The 18,412-nt window shown below is 38.6% G+C and overlaps 2 protein-coding genes across 4 annotated transcripts in view; both read right to left on the bottom strand.

The window, feature by feature from the left end:
- Nucleotides 1-392: 392 nt before the first annotated feature.
- Nucleotides 393-18,412, bottom strand: part of LOC135161084 (putative polypeptide N-acetylgalactosaminyltransferase 9) — a 90,087-nt gene continuing 72,067 nt past the window's right edge. For 2 of the 3 annotated variants that reach the window (XM_064118355.1, XM_064118356.1), the window contains 8 exons: nt 14,504-14,673; nt 12,696-13,009; nt 12,324-12,522; nt 11,123-11,292; nt 10,802-10,930; nt 7,426-7,536; nt 3,196-3,324; nt 393-2,809 (listed from right to left, as the gene is read on the bottom strand). In XM_064118355.1, the coding sequence (XP_063974425.1) occupies nt 2,669-2,809; nt 3,196-3,324; nt 7,426-7,536; nt 10,802-10,930; nt 11,123-11,292; nt 12,324-12,522; nt 12,696-13,009; nt 14,504-14,673 (1,363 nt within the window). In that variant the 3' untranslated portion in view covers nt 393-2,668. Of the gene's footprint in view, nt 2,810-3,195; nt 3,325-6,860; nt 6,966-7,425; nt 7,537-10,801; nt 10,931-11,122; nt 11,293-12,323; nt 12,523-12,695; nt 13,010-14,503; nt 14,674-18,412 lie in introns of all 3 variants that reach the window. The other variant, XM_064118357.1, reaches the window with a different exon arrangement.
- LOC135161092 (leucine-rich repeat-containing protein 15-like) lies at nt 16,925-18,407 on the bottom strand. Its single transcript, XM_064118372.1, has one exon. It carries the CDS (start codon nt 18,345-18,347, stop codon nt 17,013-17,015), a length of 1,335 nt encoding a protein of 444 aa, XP_063974442.1. The 5' UTR covers nt 18,348-18,407; the 3' UTR covers nt 16,925-17,012.

Genomic DNA, 18,412 nt, shown 5'->3' with positions numbered 1-18,412 from the left:
AATTAAAAATTTCAAAACTTCCAATAATCTCCTCGCAAAAATCAGTCCCTAAAAATTGTCTGGAAGAACCAAGCTCCTCTACGAAAAATTTCCCTTAAGTGGAGTATCTTCGGCGTCAAGTCACCCTTCAGACAATCGAAACATTCACGTCTGCGCGCTGGCGTCCGCCAATTAGAAACCAAATATCCACAAAAGTTTCTGAAAGTGCCCACATAAGTAGATAATGTGCTCCTAAACAAAGCAATTGCCAAGGAATTTTGTGAAACTTTTCCCGTCTACTGGACTATAAACCCACTAAAATGTTAACAGGAAAAATTCCTGAAAAAGGCAGAACTCGCCAGGGCCATAAGAAAATTATACCTTTGAGGGAGTAATTCAACTTATGCGACGTATTGTAACATAAAACAACATCGATTTATTCAACATAAATGCTTGCACGATATAGAGGTTTTTTTTATAATTACGATAATGATATAATTGCATTCACATACATACGGAATAAGGCACAATTTGATATTTTAATTAATTAATTCATTAATGCAGACGATCATTTGATGATTCTGTTATTCCCACGCTCTTAATTATTCTGTTTATCCTTTCATTCTTATGCTAGTCTTACCAAATGTAGAAAATGCCATATAATATATGCTCATAGTATCCTCAAATATTCGTATATACACTGAGTAGTTTCAATCGAAATATCTTTCTGATTTCAATACTAGTAAAGTGATTTTAAATCTAAAAGTTACCTCCCAGCAAGCATTCCTGTAATTTATTAATACTCAAGAAGACAATAATTTTTATTAATTTCGTTCTATCGTTAAATCACACATCGTTCTTACATATACCACTGTACGAAATACCTAATTCATTAATTATGAATTCAGCGTTTTCTCGATAAACGTAAAATCTAATTAAGCACACGCCCCTTATCGTAGGATATTTCATATTTCTTTCATATGTTTTTTTTTCATTTTGAATATCAACTGCATCGATTTAAATCTATTGGCACACTTGAAAAGTCAATTAATAAATTCGTAATTTGTCTTAATGATTTTCTCTCGTTCACTCGATGCAATCAAAGTTCATTCATCAAAATTTCGCAGTCATATTATTTCGACAGTTTTTATTCTCTACTGATAATTTTGATGCTAATTTATTTTAGGTTTTATCACTAAGAAAACTGGCATTAGGGTAATTATCTTACATGAATGTACAGAATAATCGGAATAGTCCGAAAATTTTGTTAACGTTCATTCTATTGCTGTTAAACCTCTTAGAATTAAACAAAAATCTTAGTTAATTAACGAAAAAACGTCGTTAACAGGGAATTCATTATTTTTGGAATGTTCAATCTTCTTGGGGTTTGTAATATTTGAAGAATCTGATAATGAGAAAGGTTCGATAACTATTAACGAATGGGACAAACGAACCGTCGAGTGCAAGCACAGTCGGAGACCAATTGCACGTCAATAGCATCTCCAATGTATCAAATAGTTCTAATATAGTAAAAGCTTAATTCTAGGTTGACATTGGAAGAAATTCTTACAATTCAGGAATTTTTTAATAGCTTGGGTATGTACAAGTAATTAAATGCAGTCGACGGCCCATTTGCTCATTCATTACAACATTGAATTTCACGAAAATTACGAGAAATTGAGTTCTAGTGATTCTTAGACTTTTCATTAAAAGTTCAGATGATTTCAGAAATTGCCATCTTTTCATTCACAAAATTTAGAATTCCATTGAATCCTCTTGTCAGTAACATGTCGAAGTTTGCTATTTTCTCTTCTCGTACGTTAATGCAAAATTTTATCAAGAGAAACTTCTGTAATATGGAAAAATACTGTAGACTTGAAGAAGTTCTTCAAATTATCCTTAAAAATCCACAGAAATGCAATTGGAAAGTCGAAATTTCAGTCAAATTATATCTCGGAAATTAATACAAATGAAAAAATATCATCTAATACTTTCGAACTATTGGTTAATTAAAAATTCAGAGGAATGTGGAATTCAATATTGATCTTTTGACTTAAAATTCAATGCAACTCTCATGCAAATTGCTATTCAAGTGCACATGATATATTCAATTAATTTCCAATCGTGTAAAACCTTTCAAACTATCAATTCGAGAAGACTATCATTTAATATCTAATATAGAGCTCCATTGCGCCGATAATGTATCGGTTGGAATATGTACATTTGATATTTATTTGTATTGAATATGTGCGTTACTCCGATGAGCATTGGATAGATATGAAGTACTCTTGACTCTCGTGAAGCAAAAGTCAAGAGTAAGAATTTATTCAATCCATGAATAAATTGGAATGCCTCTCATCGATTTGACGTTGAGTCTTGGTTCATGGGCAGATCTTGGAATTATATTCCCAGTCTTGGAATTGATAGAGTACTTGAGTCTGGGCTGGAGACTGTCCATCTCCTGGCAAGCAGTGAAATGTTATTATTGTTCTTTCAAGTGGAACAATTGAATTGTACGATCATCAATAAGAAAACTTTTCAGATTTGTTTTTTTATTCGTGGAGACTGCTCTCTAGATGATTCAATCCACGCGAATCCTTGCGCCTGGGAAACGATGGTAGGTAATTCTCGATCGGGCGTCAAACGGATGGTGATTGTTGGTGGATTGGTGCCACTGGAGCAGGTGATATCACATTTTCGAGGGGTCGTAGTTCTCGAACGACCATTTTTGTCGCTGCGATAAGCTCGAACATTCTTCCATCAACAGGCGTTGCTTACTCTCCGTTATGGACAGGCATTTGTCACTGCTCCCGTGTCTTATTTGTTTCGTCTGAAGAACAAATGGAAAAATTAGTGCCTCAGGATTTTCAATATAATTTCTGATCATTTAAATTTAGAGTTTTACAAAAAAAAAATTGCCTGGAGTGTTTTGTGTGATCTGCTCTGCTAATAAATTAGCGCTAAATTAATTGCTTCGGATTCCAAAATTATACAATAACTCAATTCGAAGTATAGAATGCAATGCACCCGAATATTCGCATTAATTTTGTTTATCCGAAACGAAATACATTGATACTAAAAGATGACAGAACATAATGATTGGAGAGAGCATGGTATTTGCAGCAGTCGATACATTAATATATTACTAGCATACGGTGGCATTTCATCGAAGCCTCCGGTAATTGAATAAATTATTAAATTTACGCATGATATTACCTGTGGATTATAATTCCATTGCTGATTCCCCTTGCTGCCATGGCACGGATAAAGAATAACGTCCGTTCCACTGTAATCCAAGCACGACTCGTCTCTCCGAATCTCCCCAGTTTTGCTCAGCATCCAGTACTAAATTATTCGATAAAGAGAGGGAGATAAAAACATTGCAATTAGTTTAATATCATTTAAATACCAAATGTATGTTTCACACGATGATTCTGGCAGTTTTAATCAATGCTCAACTCGAAATTATTTAAAACTATCACGTGTTTGATTTTCATTCCAACGAAATGGCAATATTCATGAATTTAGGGGGAATTCAATTTAATTATATCGTTGAAGAGACTGATTGGATTAACTGACTGAGAGATTCTGGTATTGCAGGTGGAAATATCTTTGATGTGTTTCCAATGCTGCAGGTGACTAATGAGCAACTCAAAGCCGATATATTACATCCCTTCTATTATGAGCATTAGATGAGGCTTTCGATGTTAATGAGTTTGGGGCCAAATCGGGTTTGATTCCCACGTCGTTACGGATACAGGTGTCTGCCAGAATGATCACATATGGAGAGATGAATACAAGTAACTACGTGACTTGTTAGGTAATGATGTGCAGAATAATTTTTTACCATTTTTGCCTACACCTGGTAATTCTTTCTCATTTGCATTTCATTATTATATTCAATGACGAAAATTCCATGCAACAACTAATGACAAAAAAAATGTAAATTACAAAAGCAAGTAGTTATTTTTGACATATTGCATGCTGAAATTAGAGATGAAGCTGTAGCAGACTAACGAAAAGTGGCAGGAGGTCATATTGCACTGAGCTAGGGAAAAAGGTATGAGGGGGAAAAAATTGATGGAACTCGTTTACAGTTGGAGGGAAAAAGCTTCAGTCAAAGGAAAAAGTTTTTTCGTATTTGCGGGTTGAGGAAAAATGTCACAGAGTCCGCTGTCAACTGGGAAATGAAGGATTCTCTGTTGTTGTTTTTTTTTTGTTTCGAGGGGATGCATATTCCTAATCAAATGAAACAGTTTAAATACCTCACTGCGGATGGGGGAATAAAATGGACGCATTGATCAATGGGAAACGACAGCAGCTGTTGGTGTGATCGATTTTTTGATTCAATTGAAAATTCAGTTTAATTAATTCTTGCACTTTAAGCGATTCGGGACTGTTGATTGGAGTGAAAACAACGGTATCAGTTTCAGTCATATTTTTTTTTTAAACTCACGAAAGTTTAATTAGTTATTCTGAATACCTCGGGGTATGAATATAAATTTTAACGTTTTTCTCGCGCAGACTATTGACTGGTTTTTTAATGTATATCGCGCGACCTAAGGAAAATATGAAGATTTTAGAATTGTTCCTAGTTCTTTCCCGAGGATTCTTTGATTAATGTGAACATGATTTTTTTACCAATTAATTAATGGTACATTTCCGGTAGCGAACCCGGAATTTAGTGTCTGAAGAGCTTCGACATGCGGAACTTGAAATGAGACATACAACTTAGTTATATGATAAATGTGCTCAATAAAAAAGAGAAATTTCTCGATCTAGTACAGATGACTCTCAAGTATGGAATGAAAAACCCGAGCCTGTACTACATAATTGACCCATTTTTATTCGCCTGCACTCAGCTATTGCAGATGATTCATCAAGTGAGTGTGAAATACGAGACAGCCTAAACATCACCCAATCAACGACGAAATTCAAGCGGCGTAAATCTAACAAATAACTCTGGATAATATAGAAAGTGGCGGGAAACATAGATGATGAAAAATTGTGCGGTGAATCGTTGCACCGATAATTGCTGGAAAGTACCGGATTCATATACAAAATTGCAAGCCGATAAATGGGACCATTAAAGCGTTGCAATAATATATGAATCATCAGGGATTTTACGGTGTGTTTCGCCGGGAATCCAGGGCATTGCGATCCTCGCTGACATTCGAATAGAAAAAGTTCGTATTTCAAGCGAAAATATCGCGAATAATAATTCGATTAACTGATAATGATTGCTGTTCAGTGAAATGAAGAGTCCGATTTTGCCTAAATTATTGTAACTATACAATTCAAGTATTTGGAACATCCACAAATCTTTCCAAAAATTTCTAATGATCATGATTTTAAGTTAGACATAGTTCAAGAGCTTCTGTTGATTAGCAGACGAATGTAAATTAGAGTTGCACAGTGGAACGAGCCTCATTACGTATTATTCTCAGTGGGGGTCATCATGTTCGTTACACTAGACGATTAATTCGAGGATCTATCAGGATTAAAAATTAACCACTTGGTTCAGATAAGTGGAAATACTAGGGCGACCATGTACAACATTACACGACACACCACCCACTGAAATTGATGAGGTCTCGAGTCTGATTAGAGAGGCTCCTGATTGCAGCTAAATAGAGTGAGATTAACTGTTGATTGTAGTTGTGTGGGGTTCGAGAATTGCTGGTTGTCAGCTAGTTCTCGATGCTAGACATCATACTGCAAAAATTGTGGAGGAAACGTTGCAGTTTCTTGACTAAGAAATTTCGTCTCGACCGTTTTATTCACCAGTCACCCCCCCCCCCCTCTCCCCTTCTTCATCACCAACCGTTCATGTCGATTGATGCAAAGTGCCTTAATTGAACAGAATTTCAGGAAGTGGATCTATCGATCGCCCGAAAAATGGCAAAAGGTCAGAAAAACGAGTGCAAACGAAACGCAAAATTTAATTCAAATGATATCATCTAGAATAAAGAGATGATTAATGAGTATCTATTCCTGCAATTGGTTTGCCTGCATTGAGAAGAAATTAAAATTCATTTATCTTCAGTGGAGCCTGTATAATTAATATCTAGTGCTAATTTAAATTGTAGATTAATTCATTATGAGTTCGTAAATAGTTTGAAAAATTGACCTTCCACGGTTCAATATTTAACGGGTGAAAACAACGGCCGAGATCACGGTCACTGGCCATCTAGGCGAAGGATTTAATCCGCTCGTGTGCCGCAGCGAATAAATTGGAATATTTTAATTTTTAAACTAAAGTACATGAACGGTCTACGGTTCAGTGAATATATCCCATAAATACCGGATGTTCGTGTTATATTTTTCCAATGTGAGTAAATCCCGGTAAAATGCGAGGAGGTACTTTAAACATTGTGTATTATCGAAACAAATATAATGTCGAATTCGTATTGTTGTATTCAATACGATATTTACCAATTATTTTGATAAATTGTGAAGATATCCATTCATTTTCATGATTTAATCTCTAAATTTTCACTCGTAAAACCGTTCTACTTTTCCCATCAATTCCGAATTTCATCGATAATTGGGTTCATCTGTTCGATTAGAAATATTGATGATGCTATTCTCAGGACAAATTAGCCTTATGGACTAATTCGATTTGTATACAGTAATAGATAAATGTAATTCTGTGTAATTATCTAGTGAAATAAATTATTAAAAAATATTAAAAGATGAAGCGATTTGTTAAAGTCATCAAGCCCATGAATACCACGATAGAACCTGCGGTAATTATTGCTCCACCTACAACTCGTCCTCAACAGAAAATATTAGATATTGAAATAGTTAGCACACAACCGGATGCCCCAGGATCAACTGAACCATTGTTAAATGCCTCGTGCACTGGTATCGTGGGGTACCTGATTGCCGCCCTGGCGGTGACAAGGCCACAGACCCACGGGCTGATGCAAGTCTTCCGGCTTTCCAGACCAGTCTATACACACGTCTTTATCAAGCTGTCGTATCTGTATTGACAATTTTGAATAAATAATTTAGCCAAATCGTAACGACAGACTATTTTATATTTTTCCTTTTCTCTTCATCCTAAACCAATAATTCGGGCGGTCGAACAGGTCTCCTATCACGTGACACCGGGTAGACAAAAAGCTTTCGACGAGAGATGGTGACGATTACATTACAGATTGTGAGTGAGAGTTAGTCAAAACAAAAGTTAGAAAACGAGCACAAAACATAATTTTTTCAATTGAAGCAATTGTGGCATTTCACTAATTTAAATTACAATCAAATTTGTCGGTGATTTTTTCTCGTGCCTGAATCATCAATCATCCGATGATTATAATTCTCAGAGCGAGTAATCGCAATAGCCACAATTACTTCAGCCAACAAAGTACATAAACAATTGAGACAAAACAGAAAATGCATCGTAGAAACGCTCTGTAACGAGTCTCTAGACTCATATTGTACCTGATTGCCGCCCTGTCGATGGCAGGGATAGAGGCCAGCGGGTTTGTGCAAGTCATTTTTGCGGGCAGGCGAATCCAGGCAGGTGTTTCCGCCTTCTCCGAGGTTTCGTACCTGTCATTATCGTTAGTGTTCATATAAACCTAGTCCAATACTTTTAGAATAAATATTATCTATAAACTATGAGGAAATAATTAACAGAATCTCCTCTGCATCCGCTGCTGAAAAATAAATTCACGATAAAAACAAAATGCCTGCGATGCCACCAGGGAAATGTTATTCCCTCCATAGTTAATAACAAATTCGCTGTTGAATCATTTCGCACAGCTGACAGATTCTATTTTTTTATTGCTACACAGGAAATATATTTGAATCAAGTTTATTTTATACTGGATTTGAAAATAATCTATTTACTTGACACTAGTATATTCGATTCTCAATGGAAATATCGATAAAAAATTGATTTCCCCACGATTCTATGGTTTTTATGCAAAGATTAAATATTTATCGTCAACATCTGCACTCAACATCGTTATATTATTATAATTATTTCAAATACTTAAATAATACTTAATGTACTTAGTACAAAATTGATCTTTGATTAAATAGTGAGTTGTTACTTGTTAGTTGGCTATCATTACAGTATTAAATAGAAAATTATTTCCTATTTTGTACTTTAGTTGATCTAACAATACCCATCCCAGGTAAAAAATCTACTTGATTCAATGTTTTTCCTCGTGTAACTACTATCGCTGCGTGCATGCATTTTGATTTTATCTAACGAACATTTGACAAATTGATAGTGACTGAAACACGAATATTCTGAGTACCGACGCACACAACTCGTTGTAAAAGTGTGGTCAGCAAAAGTCTCGATATTATTCGAGCTATTGGAAAAAGGGATGAGCAAATTTTTTTTCAGCCCACGCTGCAGTTTTGAGGATCAACTCTAGGAGAGACTACTCTCTTTTCGTCGACTCGATATCGGTGGTGGCTCTTGTCTGGTTCCTCTGTGAATATAAAAACCTCATGATTCATGGTACGTGAATTTAACGACGATAAAGTTCTACCCCAGCCTGAAATGGGTACGGATGGGGCTGAATTAGCTGTGTAGAGGAAAAAAAATGAGGGAATTGTTAAAAAAAATGGAGGGGGGAAAAATTATGAAGGATTAAATTAATACGACGCAGAGGCTTTCATCTGCAGATGGGGATTATTAATGAGGGGGAGAGAGAAAAATTCAATATGCATCCAGCATTGGCACTGATGAGAGAGGAAAATTCATAAAAGGTACTTTGATTAGAGTCCATGGAACGGGGTGAATTCATTTTGCGGTATCTCGTGGAAAAGGCAATCAATTAAGTCTATTACCAATCACTAGCCACGGATAATGGTTTTTTTGGGTTTTATGTGGGCATAGGGAGAGGGGGGTATGAAAATTCCATGACTGGACTCCGGGTACATGATTATTTATTTGCGAGCGAGTGTACCGACGATTCAGCAGTGATATTTTCGTTTTTCCCATTAAATCCTGTGTGAAATGTTTGAAATTTGATTCATTGTACCTGAACGTTTCCAATCTGAAATTTCCTACATTTTAACATACTAATTTCTACCGAACAACGCAGTATAAAAGCCACAAATGCCAAAACTATGTTGAAAAATGTTGACATTGTTGTCAAAGCTTTTGCGATCTCGTAAAAAAAGAGCCACCAATTCGCGAATAAAGGCGTTTTTCCAAATGGGGGTTGAAAACAAAACTCTTCAATCCGGAAATGGTTTTCTAGCGGACGCAGTGGTCATCGTTACGCACCCCAGAATTATTCACATCACCTCATCCGCGGATCCGGAGGTCAGAGAACAACTGTACCTTAGCCACCCTTCTGCACTCTTCCCAGCTATAAATTCCCCCGTGATATATGCCTAATTTACCGTACACCAAGAGTACAAATCCAACCAGAAGAGGGAGTAATTCGGAACCGAAAAAAAAAAACCACCGGTGGAGGTGAATTACCAGAGGCAGAAACACCGGCTGAGAGTGGGTAGTTCCGGAGTGGCCGTGATACAGGAAAAACATAAGTTCAGGGAAGTACTGAATTTTCACCCCCTTACCCCTGGTGCCAACTCATTTCTCGAATGCTCTCGTACGCTCTCACGAAATTACTATACTTCCACTGGCTAGACACTTCATGAAATATTCCTGCAACAGCCGTGGTTGGATTTTTTTTCTCGTAGAAAAATTCCTTTAAATTGTTTTCCCTGGAAATTTGTCCACTTAATCCTGGTTTCTACGTGGAATTTGTCACGTGGTATTTTTTCCTCCCCAGGCTACGGTCCTTCCGTTCACTAAAAATTTCAGGATATCGTTTCGGCAGTTGAATATTGGCAATTTACGTGAAAATACCCCCTCCAAATGAAGTATAACCAACAAAAACTAATGGAAACCGGTACATAACGTAATTAATTGGCCGCTAAAATCCACTTTGGCAAAACGAATTGACCAGCGATACTTGTCAATATTGAATACTTTGTCCCAAACAAATACCCCTAATTGAAAAAACAGGACTGCATCAATGGCAAACGCTCTGAGGCTAATGAAACGTTAAAATTATCAATTATCAATCTGTGTAAATGAAGCGGTTCCCACTAGTGTTTCGCATGAATAGTTCATGCACGCGCTCATTGTTATTTAACGACCCCGATCCCCCTACGAACTGACTCTTTCCCCTTTCCACCTTCTCATGCTTGTTCCCATTATCTGAACAACGGGAAAGCCTCTGCGCCGGAGTAATTCGACAGGCTGATGAATCAAAGCGTCTAAGGACGTTATAAACTTCCGATTTTGTCGGCTCATTTCGTTGCAACTCTCCTCAGCAGCACACCAGAGAGGAACAATCTCCTGTAACACACTACACTGAGAGAAAAAACAACCTAATATCTTAAAAAAAAATTTACGAAATAACCGGAGATGCTGAATCAATTTATAATAAATCACGAACTTGGGGAAGCTCCGATGTACTTCAGGGAAAAGCGGCACAATCTTTCTGAGGAGCTCCTTTGCCAATTATTACTAGGGGCTGTCTTCCATGACCTTTTAATGAAGTCTAATTCACGTGATTGGAGCGGTGTTTTTAGTAATTATACTGATGGTGGAAGACTAAACAAATTAGTTGATAGACTCGACCATTTTACGTGATTTTTACTGTTCACATGATCACCTAATTGTTAATACCAATAAACTATTGGTGAGATTTATTCCTTTGAGCTTGGGAATAAAATAAATCATAAGTATCTCCCACGCTGGGCACAAACATTGTGATAAAGTCGTTTTTTTTTCTCTCAATGCACGAAAGAACAAGAACGAACGAATTAATCCTACCTCGCCAGAAGCCACCGCTTCGCCGGGAATGAAGAGCTCGGGATAAACATTGTCGAGGTACCATTTGAAGGATTTACATCCGAGTTGTTTCCTCAACGCCTGGCGTTCCGACACATCCCCGTAATCTCCCTAGAATAAAATAAAAAAGAAAAGGAATTGCTACGTCTGGTCGCAATTGAGACGCTCACAAGTGCGAGAGGAAGTGGGAGAAAAGGCAGAATGTCAGAGAGGAGTGAATGGGAGGAGAAATGTATGAAGTGGCTGGGATGAAAGGAGTGCAGTCAAGAGACGCCAGTAGTGTAGGATAAAGTGTATACTCACCTTGTCGTGACCTATTCGCTGGTAGTAGTACTTGGCGTACTCGTCCAGCCACACCTCGCTCAGCCTTATGCTATTCCTCTTGAGCACGTTTACGCCGGTTCGCCACTTGTAGGGTGAGCGTTTTCTAAAGATGTGACCCACGTGCGAGCAGGGAACTATCTCCAAAGTACCTTTGAACAGCCAAACGGCATTAAACTTGAATTTTTTTTTCAGCTTTTTCGTTTGCATGAGCAATGGCGATGGTCTTCAACAGAGATATTTCATCTGAGGATGTGGTCAATGTTTGTTTGTTTATTTATAATAGCTCGAAGAGTATTTCTCTTTCCTACGATCACTTCCCCACTCCCTTTTTGGCCCACCAGGGGCGGACTTCCCCGACTCCACCCGATTGTACTGAGGAAAATCATGGAAAAACCTGAGGCCTGCAGCCAGCTGATAATGTGGGGATTCTTCTGAGTCCATCAGCCACACTGGCTCGTTGAACACAGTAGATCCCAACATTCAGATTGATAACAGTTAAGAGGAGAATTATTCCATATTAATAAATTCGGTACGTCATAACGAAAAAAAAAGTTTTCTCAATCAACGATTATCAATAAATTCTGGAGTTCGTCCAATTGGTTGTAGAACTTAAGGGCTATTATACATGTGGCTGGAACAATTATGTTTTTTCATTCACTGACAATTCGGCTCTTTCCCCCTGGACCGTTTTGATCTCCCCCTCCCCCCCTGCCCCGTATGGACTACTCTAAACTTTGCTACGCTTTTAACTTTAGCCACGACATGAAATAGTATGTGATATTTGAACGATAAGTGGAAAGTTACGACTCCTGTGTTTACGTCACACCCGTCATAACCTGCCGCTTATTGCCCTTATATCACAACGAACTATATTTTCACCTGATGACATTTTTATTGAAGTTTGTAAAACATTTACTGTTTCAAAACAATGGTTAAAATTTCCAAGAAAAATCTAGCCATTTATATGGAAATAGCGCGTGATTTTCTTCGGTCAGAGTTTGTTTTATTTAAAGAAACTGTTTCTCTGGGTGTACCTGAGTGAAAAAGGTGTTAAAATCAGAGAATGTAAAACTTTTAATGGTTAAAAGATCATTTTTCCTCTCAAAAAGGTGAAAATCGAAAAGGGAAAATTGATTCATTAACAAATATAGGTTACAGTGTATTAAATTGAATTTCATACCACCGCACATCCAGGTCTTGAATGATAATTCAAGATTCTCGCCACCCCAAATGTCAAAACCACTGTCATAAGTTCCAAGACGCTCGAAGAACTTTCGATCAATTGAGAATAAACCGCCTGCCATTGTCGGTGACCAGACTGGCTCAGCTGAGTTTTTGTGACGTTTTTTTTCACGTTCTGGTACTGCGTGCCAGTTAAACTGATGGACGTAAGGTGCATTTATTATTCACAAGTAACAGCTTTTTTTTTTTTTATCAGAATCTGTTATCAACACTTCAAGAGTAATTGCGGGAAGTTTTCAAGCTCTAATTATTCATTAAAGTGGATGGACAATTATCTCAACTGCTCGAGTGTGAAGGAAAAATTGAATACCTGAAGATTCCAATCGAAACCGCCGACGTTGACACCGCCGGAGTCCCGGAAGTTGTACTCCAGGGTGGTATCGTCGATGACATCGATAACTGGACAAACAACTGTCGTAGAATCACGAGCTATTCTATCCAGCAATGGCTCCAACCAACCCTCGGTGCATTCACAGTGACTGTCCAAGTAAGTTAAAACCGGAGCTTTTGCAGCTGCTGCCCCCAGAAGTCTAGCACGAATCAACCCCTCTCGTTTAGCAGCCCTTATTATCTTGACTTTAGGGTAGTTCATCATGTAGTCAAGTAACTGACGCTTCAAATGCGCTGAAATATTGTCGAAAAAAATAATTCTTTCATTAGTAATTAATCAAGTCTGCGGCTTGGATCTGTTAACAAAGATACAGGCACAAATTGATCCGGTTAAATCCACCTCTATACTGCATGTACTGGATAATCCTGGGGGACACTGAGGGGCTTAAGATTAGCTGGGAGTTTAGCGGAGAGGTGCCTCATAAAGCCATTTGTTGAAATAAATCACTCGCCGCCAAGCTAATTGCGAAGCTCCAATCGTTACTTCGGAGTTTCTATTCTGTTAATCCTAACCTCTGGTGATGCACAGAACGAAATGACACTGGGGTACTCAGGTGGGACGTCTACTTATGCTAATTCTTATAGGTGTCATTCGTGGAATTAAATCTTCCAGTGAAAGCACTCTTCATCAGGACAATTTTATATTCCCAGAGAAAATTGAGAGAACTACAAACCTCTGAATTCCAGAATCTGGGTTATTTCAAAATGAATGGAAAATTTATCAATTAAAACCTAAGAATCCATCAATTATAACCTAAGATCAATTAGAACCTATTAAGACCTGAGGAAAATTCACCCAAGAATAGCTCAAGGAATTTGATGACAATAATTTTAGAGATTCTCTCGTTTAACGTGGAATCGATATTCACTTAAAATTAAAAATTAAAGTACATTCCATTCTACAACTTAAACTGATTGTGAGGTAAAAGTAAATGTACTTAAATATGGAATTATTCCAAGTCTTCCTGGACACGAATGAAGCAATAGATCAGTGCGCTGACCTATCCAGTTCATCACAAGACCATAGCCTTAACATCAACCATTTGTTCTTCCCAATCCTCTCCATCAACCCATCCCTTCCACCCCCAATCATCTAATCCAAAATTATGACACACCAAGACCACTGAATTCTTCACATCCTCCCCCTGAAGTACATCATCCTGACAGTACAATGAACCAGAATAGCGTGATACCACGCATCCCCAGATACCGCCCTGATAATAGTACCAAGTCACGTGGGTCATTCTGAAAAGCCCAAAGCTCACCCGCCATTTAGTACAGTCTAAGTATGTTTATGGCTAACACCTTCCGGCCAGTTGGCTCTTATCTCCACCCAACTTTCGTTGGTAAGCAGAAAGGAAGTGCCAAAAGCATCGCTGTATCCAAGTCATGTACAGACTGACTTCTCTCTCGTTCATAGCCATCACAGACATACCCACATTCGTGATACCTTCAGTCTGTTTAATTCTCTGGCATATCCATTGCTTTATTGTTCACCACGTTATAGCTGTGCTTTCTTTTTCCGTCCTCATTTGCAGCCTTACCCCCGGCCTTTGGGGAGGTCATAAAACTGAGTGCAATTACGTCACCCCCCTGTTAGCCGGACGCATTCAGTTACGACGTATTAAATTTAACAGCGTGACGGACAATGAATGATAAAGGAAAAAGGAGGTGGAAAATTGTGTTAACCTGGGGCACGAAGAGTGAGAAAATGTCAGTATTACTCACGCATATCCGAAAAATCATCGACGAGAATGATCTCCTGGATGAGGTGCTCAGGCGATCTGTCCAGGACTGAGTGAACTGTTCTCAGGAGCACCGACCACGCTTCGTTGTGGAAGCAGATTATGACAGCTGTGGCTGGCAGATTCTCCAGGTACCTTCCTGGCTCTTTACACCTATAAGAAGACCAAGATGAGCTGAATTTAGTAAAGAGAATGTGGTATACTTTGGAAATCGATTTGTAAATGCTATTGAGATGATCAGAATTCAATATTCCTTGGAGCTTGATGTCTGTAAAGATTAGATTCATTAGATCCACTGTCAACTAATGAACTGTTTGAAGAAATCGTTAGCGAGGTGTTTCTGGATATCAATTTCAGGTCGTGGGGGACTAGAAACTTTTTTATTTCAATGCTCAGTGTCAATTGTAATTGCGATGACTGCAATTTCCCCGGATTCAGAACGACTGGAGCAACTTCCACCCCCCGCACCCCAAAGTCCTCTTACCTGAGTAAATAGATACTTATGAAAGTTAAGAGTTGAATGTTATCTATACGGCTCCTTGAATCGTTGAATAATTCATAATCTTTAAGGGTTGAGTCTGGTAGTTGAAACTACTTAATAAGTCATGAACTAATTCCCAGTGAATTGCAAAATGTAATTCATTCAACAAGAAGTTATCGGACGGGGGGAAGGACTAGACGTTGATCGAACAATTCAGAGGGGTGAGACGAGTGAATTGGATGGGATGAATTCCGGTGGAAAAGTAGCGTGAGTAGTTGGAAATGTTTAATCACGATGCAGCAAACTGGTGTACACCACTGGATATGGACTCGGGCCTTTACTACCCTCTATGGGTTTCGTTTTCCCTTCCTCTGTCTCTCTCAATGCCACCGAAAACTCAGAGGATATCTCATTCATTGTCGTGGAAGTGGATATCGGTGTTAAACGCCAATGGACTAGAAACGATTGGAGTTTCAGCAGTTTAAGCAGCTAACGGGGGAATCAGACCATCCAACGGATTTTATCTTGATATTGAACGGAGTATTAATATTTTTAATCGATAAAAATTGATAGACATCAAATGGATATTGAAAAAAATTGATTTACCAATCGAGTTCATTAAAAAATTCTTTTTCCCTCCATTGAACGACGCGATAATTCCCTAATTTCATTCGAGGTAATTCGATTGATTATTTGCAGGAGATATTTATGACGTAATCATTTGTTTTGGCAGGTGTTGATAGGCATGTTCAATGACCTATAGTTATTGGTATTGACCTTAGAAATAAATCGTAGATCCCAGGGCTCCCATTTCATCCAAATTCCTATCCCTAGATGTACGGTAAACGGTGAGACCCATCTTTCGGGGACGTTTTCGGACTTTACATCCCTATTATCTCGGGAATATCATGTAACCCGTCAATTTCCATACATTCTCTATTTTACTGCAGACCCCACGGGTTATAAAAGGCTAACCAGATTCACATGGGAATATCACGGCTGCAAAAAAATGACCGACGAGAAAAAAAAAAATTCGATACCGTTGGATATTCCTCCGCATCTGCTGCGTACATTTTGACAAGAGATCTTTTCCGAGCTTTTACCGGTGTTTTTCATTCCCCTTTATCTAACACTCGGGAACTTCTGTTTCCCATTGCCATGTGGGCGAAGGGCGTTGGGAGGGAGAAGGGGGAAAACCTGATAAAGACGTTCTCTTTTATTTCTTCACCTTCATAGTGACACTGAGAAATCTGAGAACTCTAGAGTCTACTTGGGCTGTTTAAAAAAACAACATTGAATCATTTTTTTTTTCCACAAGGACTTTCTCAAAATTTTTTTTATCCTCTCAGCGACATCTGTTTTCAACAGCAAGGGAGGAAAATGAGGGCAAATAAAGTTGATGGTTCAATTAGTTGATTTTTTTTTTTAAGCTCAAAGAATTCAATCGGTCGATTCAAGCTCGGTTGGGTGTGTTACCCCCTCGGAGAATCGTAAAAGCCAGCTGGTCCTGGTAGAGATGATGCGGATCTCGTTTAACACCGCGATTCTCAGGGTGAAGTGAGCCATTCTCGTCCGCTGTGGCTGCATTTTATTTTCTCCGGTTATTGACAAAAGGATAATTAAAGTTTTTATCTTAGCTATTATGTGCTGTTATATGTAGTGGCTATTATGATGATTTCGCGGTGAAAAGTTCGGAAAGCCCGGGATCTCGGATGAGCGGAGAGAGAATATTATACGGGGTCAGAAGTTGGAGAAAAATTATCAAACGGGTCAAGTAATCGCAGAGCGAACGGGTTTTACAAGACTTTTTGCTTTTGCGTTTATCCGATAGATCAGGAAACGAGTGCGGAACGATAATTTACGGAATGTGATGATAACTCCCCGCACAGAAGAAAATTAGATGAAAATTAATAAACACGAAGGTTTGGAATCATCTCAATATATTTTTCTATTTCATCTCAGTTCATATCTTCAATGACATGACTTTGGAACATCGGAGAATTATAGAAAATCAGTTAATGATCGATGCGTCGTCAGGTAAACCCAATGCCGCTTTATCCTTCACCTCCACAGGATTTCCAGATAAATCGATCTTTTTAACCTGAGTATTTTCCATCGCATCGGGCATGATTTCAGTAATTTCATTATTACTCAAATCCAGGAGGAACGTGGTTACCCCAGACAAATCTTCGGTCCCAATTTTCCCCAATTTATTACCCTCCAGATCGAGGAATGTTGACGTTAAGCCACTCAGTGCACGTGGTTTAATTTCCGATATGTTGTTGCTCACGAGACTCAAATGTTCAACTTTTAAATCATTGAAGACACCAGGTTCGATGGTGCACATCTGTTTGTTGTAGGCGAGTCCAAGCACCCTGAGATTTAATCCAGAAAATGCACCAGCTTCGATGGTTGCGATGTTGTTGCTGGTAAGGGTCAACTCTCTCAAGGACGAGAGTTTATCGAAAACACCCTTTGGGACATCACCAATGGAATTTCCATCCAAGTTAAGGACCTCCAGATTTGGGGCTTCATCGAACATACCGGGCTGCAACGTGGTCAACTCGTTGAACTTCAGTTCAAGAATTATGAGCTTCGGGATATCTTTGAAGGCCTGGGGTTCAATTTTTTCAAGAGAAAAGCAGTAACTCATTTCGAGCCTCAGTAGATTGTTCAGTCCCTTGAAGGCCGCTGGTACAGCGGTGAAATCATTCAGGGAAAGATCCAGCGCTCTCAACTCATCAAGACCATCGAAACAACCCGGTTCGAGATTAGTCAGTTTATTCTGACTCAGATCCAACGACATCAAATTTTTCAATCCCACAAACGCATTTGGTTTGATAGTCGTGATGTCATTCTCCTGAAGAGACAGTTCCTTAAGGTTTGGGAGTGACGCCAGCATTTCAGTCGGTACTTCATCTACGTCGCAGGTCGTCAGCGATAATTTTTGCAAATTTTGCAGAGGCGCAAGAGGATTTCCCTCCGTTATTATATTTGCTGCTTCGACGAGGAGATCCTTAAGCTGGACGATCCCCGTGAATGACTCTGGTCCGAGCGTTAGAGTGTGAAAAGTTGATCTGTTGAATTTGTCAGGGGTGTGAAACCTGATGTTGAGCTCGTCGATATCCAAATCTTTCATCGCCTGGGGCCCGATCGTTACATCGTTCTCCAGTAATGCGGAAAGCTCTCGGCTATTACCAGTTTTGGTGATGGATGTCACCACATCAGAATTGTGGCAGATGGTAAAACCTGATTCATCCTCACCGCAAACATTTTCCCCGTACACGGATGACAGTACGAAAAGACTGAGTCCAATCACTAGCTTCATGGCGACACGATTTCTCATCAACGCGAATCTGAATGTAACCACTCGTAGTAAACGATTATTGGAAATGAATGAAAATCTCTGGC

The sequence above is a fragment of the Diachasmimorpha longicaudata genome, chromosome 4 (genome assembly GCF_034640455.1).
Source record: "Diachasmimorpha longicaudata isolate KC_UGA_2023 chromosome 4, iyDiaLong2, whole genome shotgun sequence".
NCBI classification, from domain to species: domain Eukaryota; kingdom Metazoa; phylum Arthropoda; class Insecta; order Hymenoptera; family Braconidae; genus Diachasmimorpha; species Diachasmimorpha longicaudata.
Note: the sequence above shows the minus strand (reverse complement) of the source record. Positions and strands in the feature narration are given on the sequence as shown.

What these genes read in the sequence shown, in the direction of transcription:
- LOC135161092 (XM_064118372.1), bottom strand. Translation starts at nt 18,347, where the DNA reads ATGAGAAATCGTGTCGCCATGAAGCTAGTGATTGGACTCAGTCTTTTC.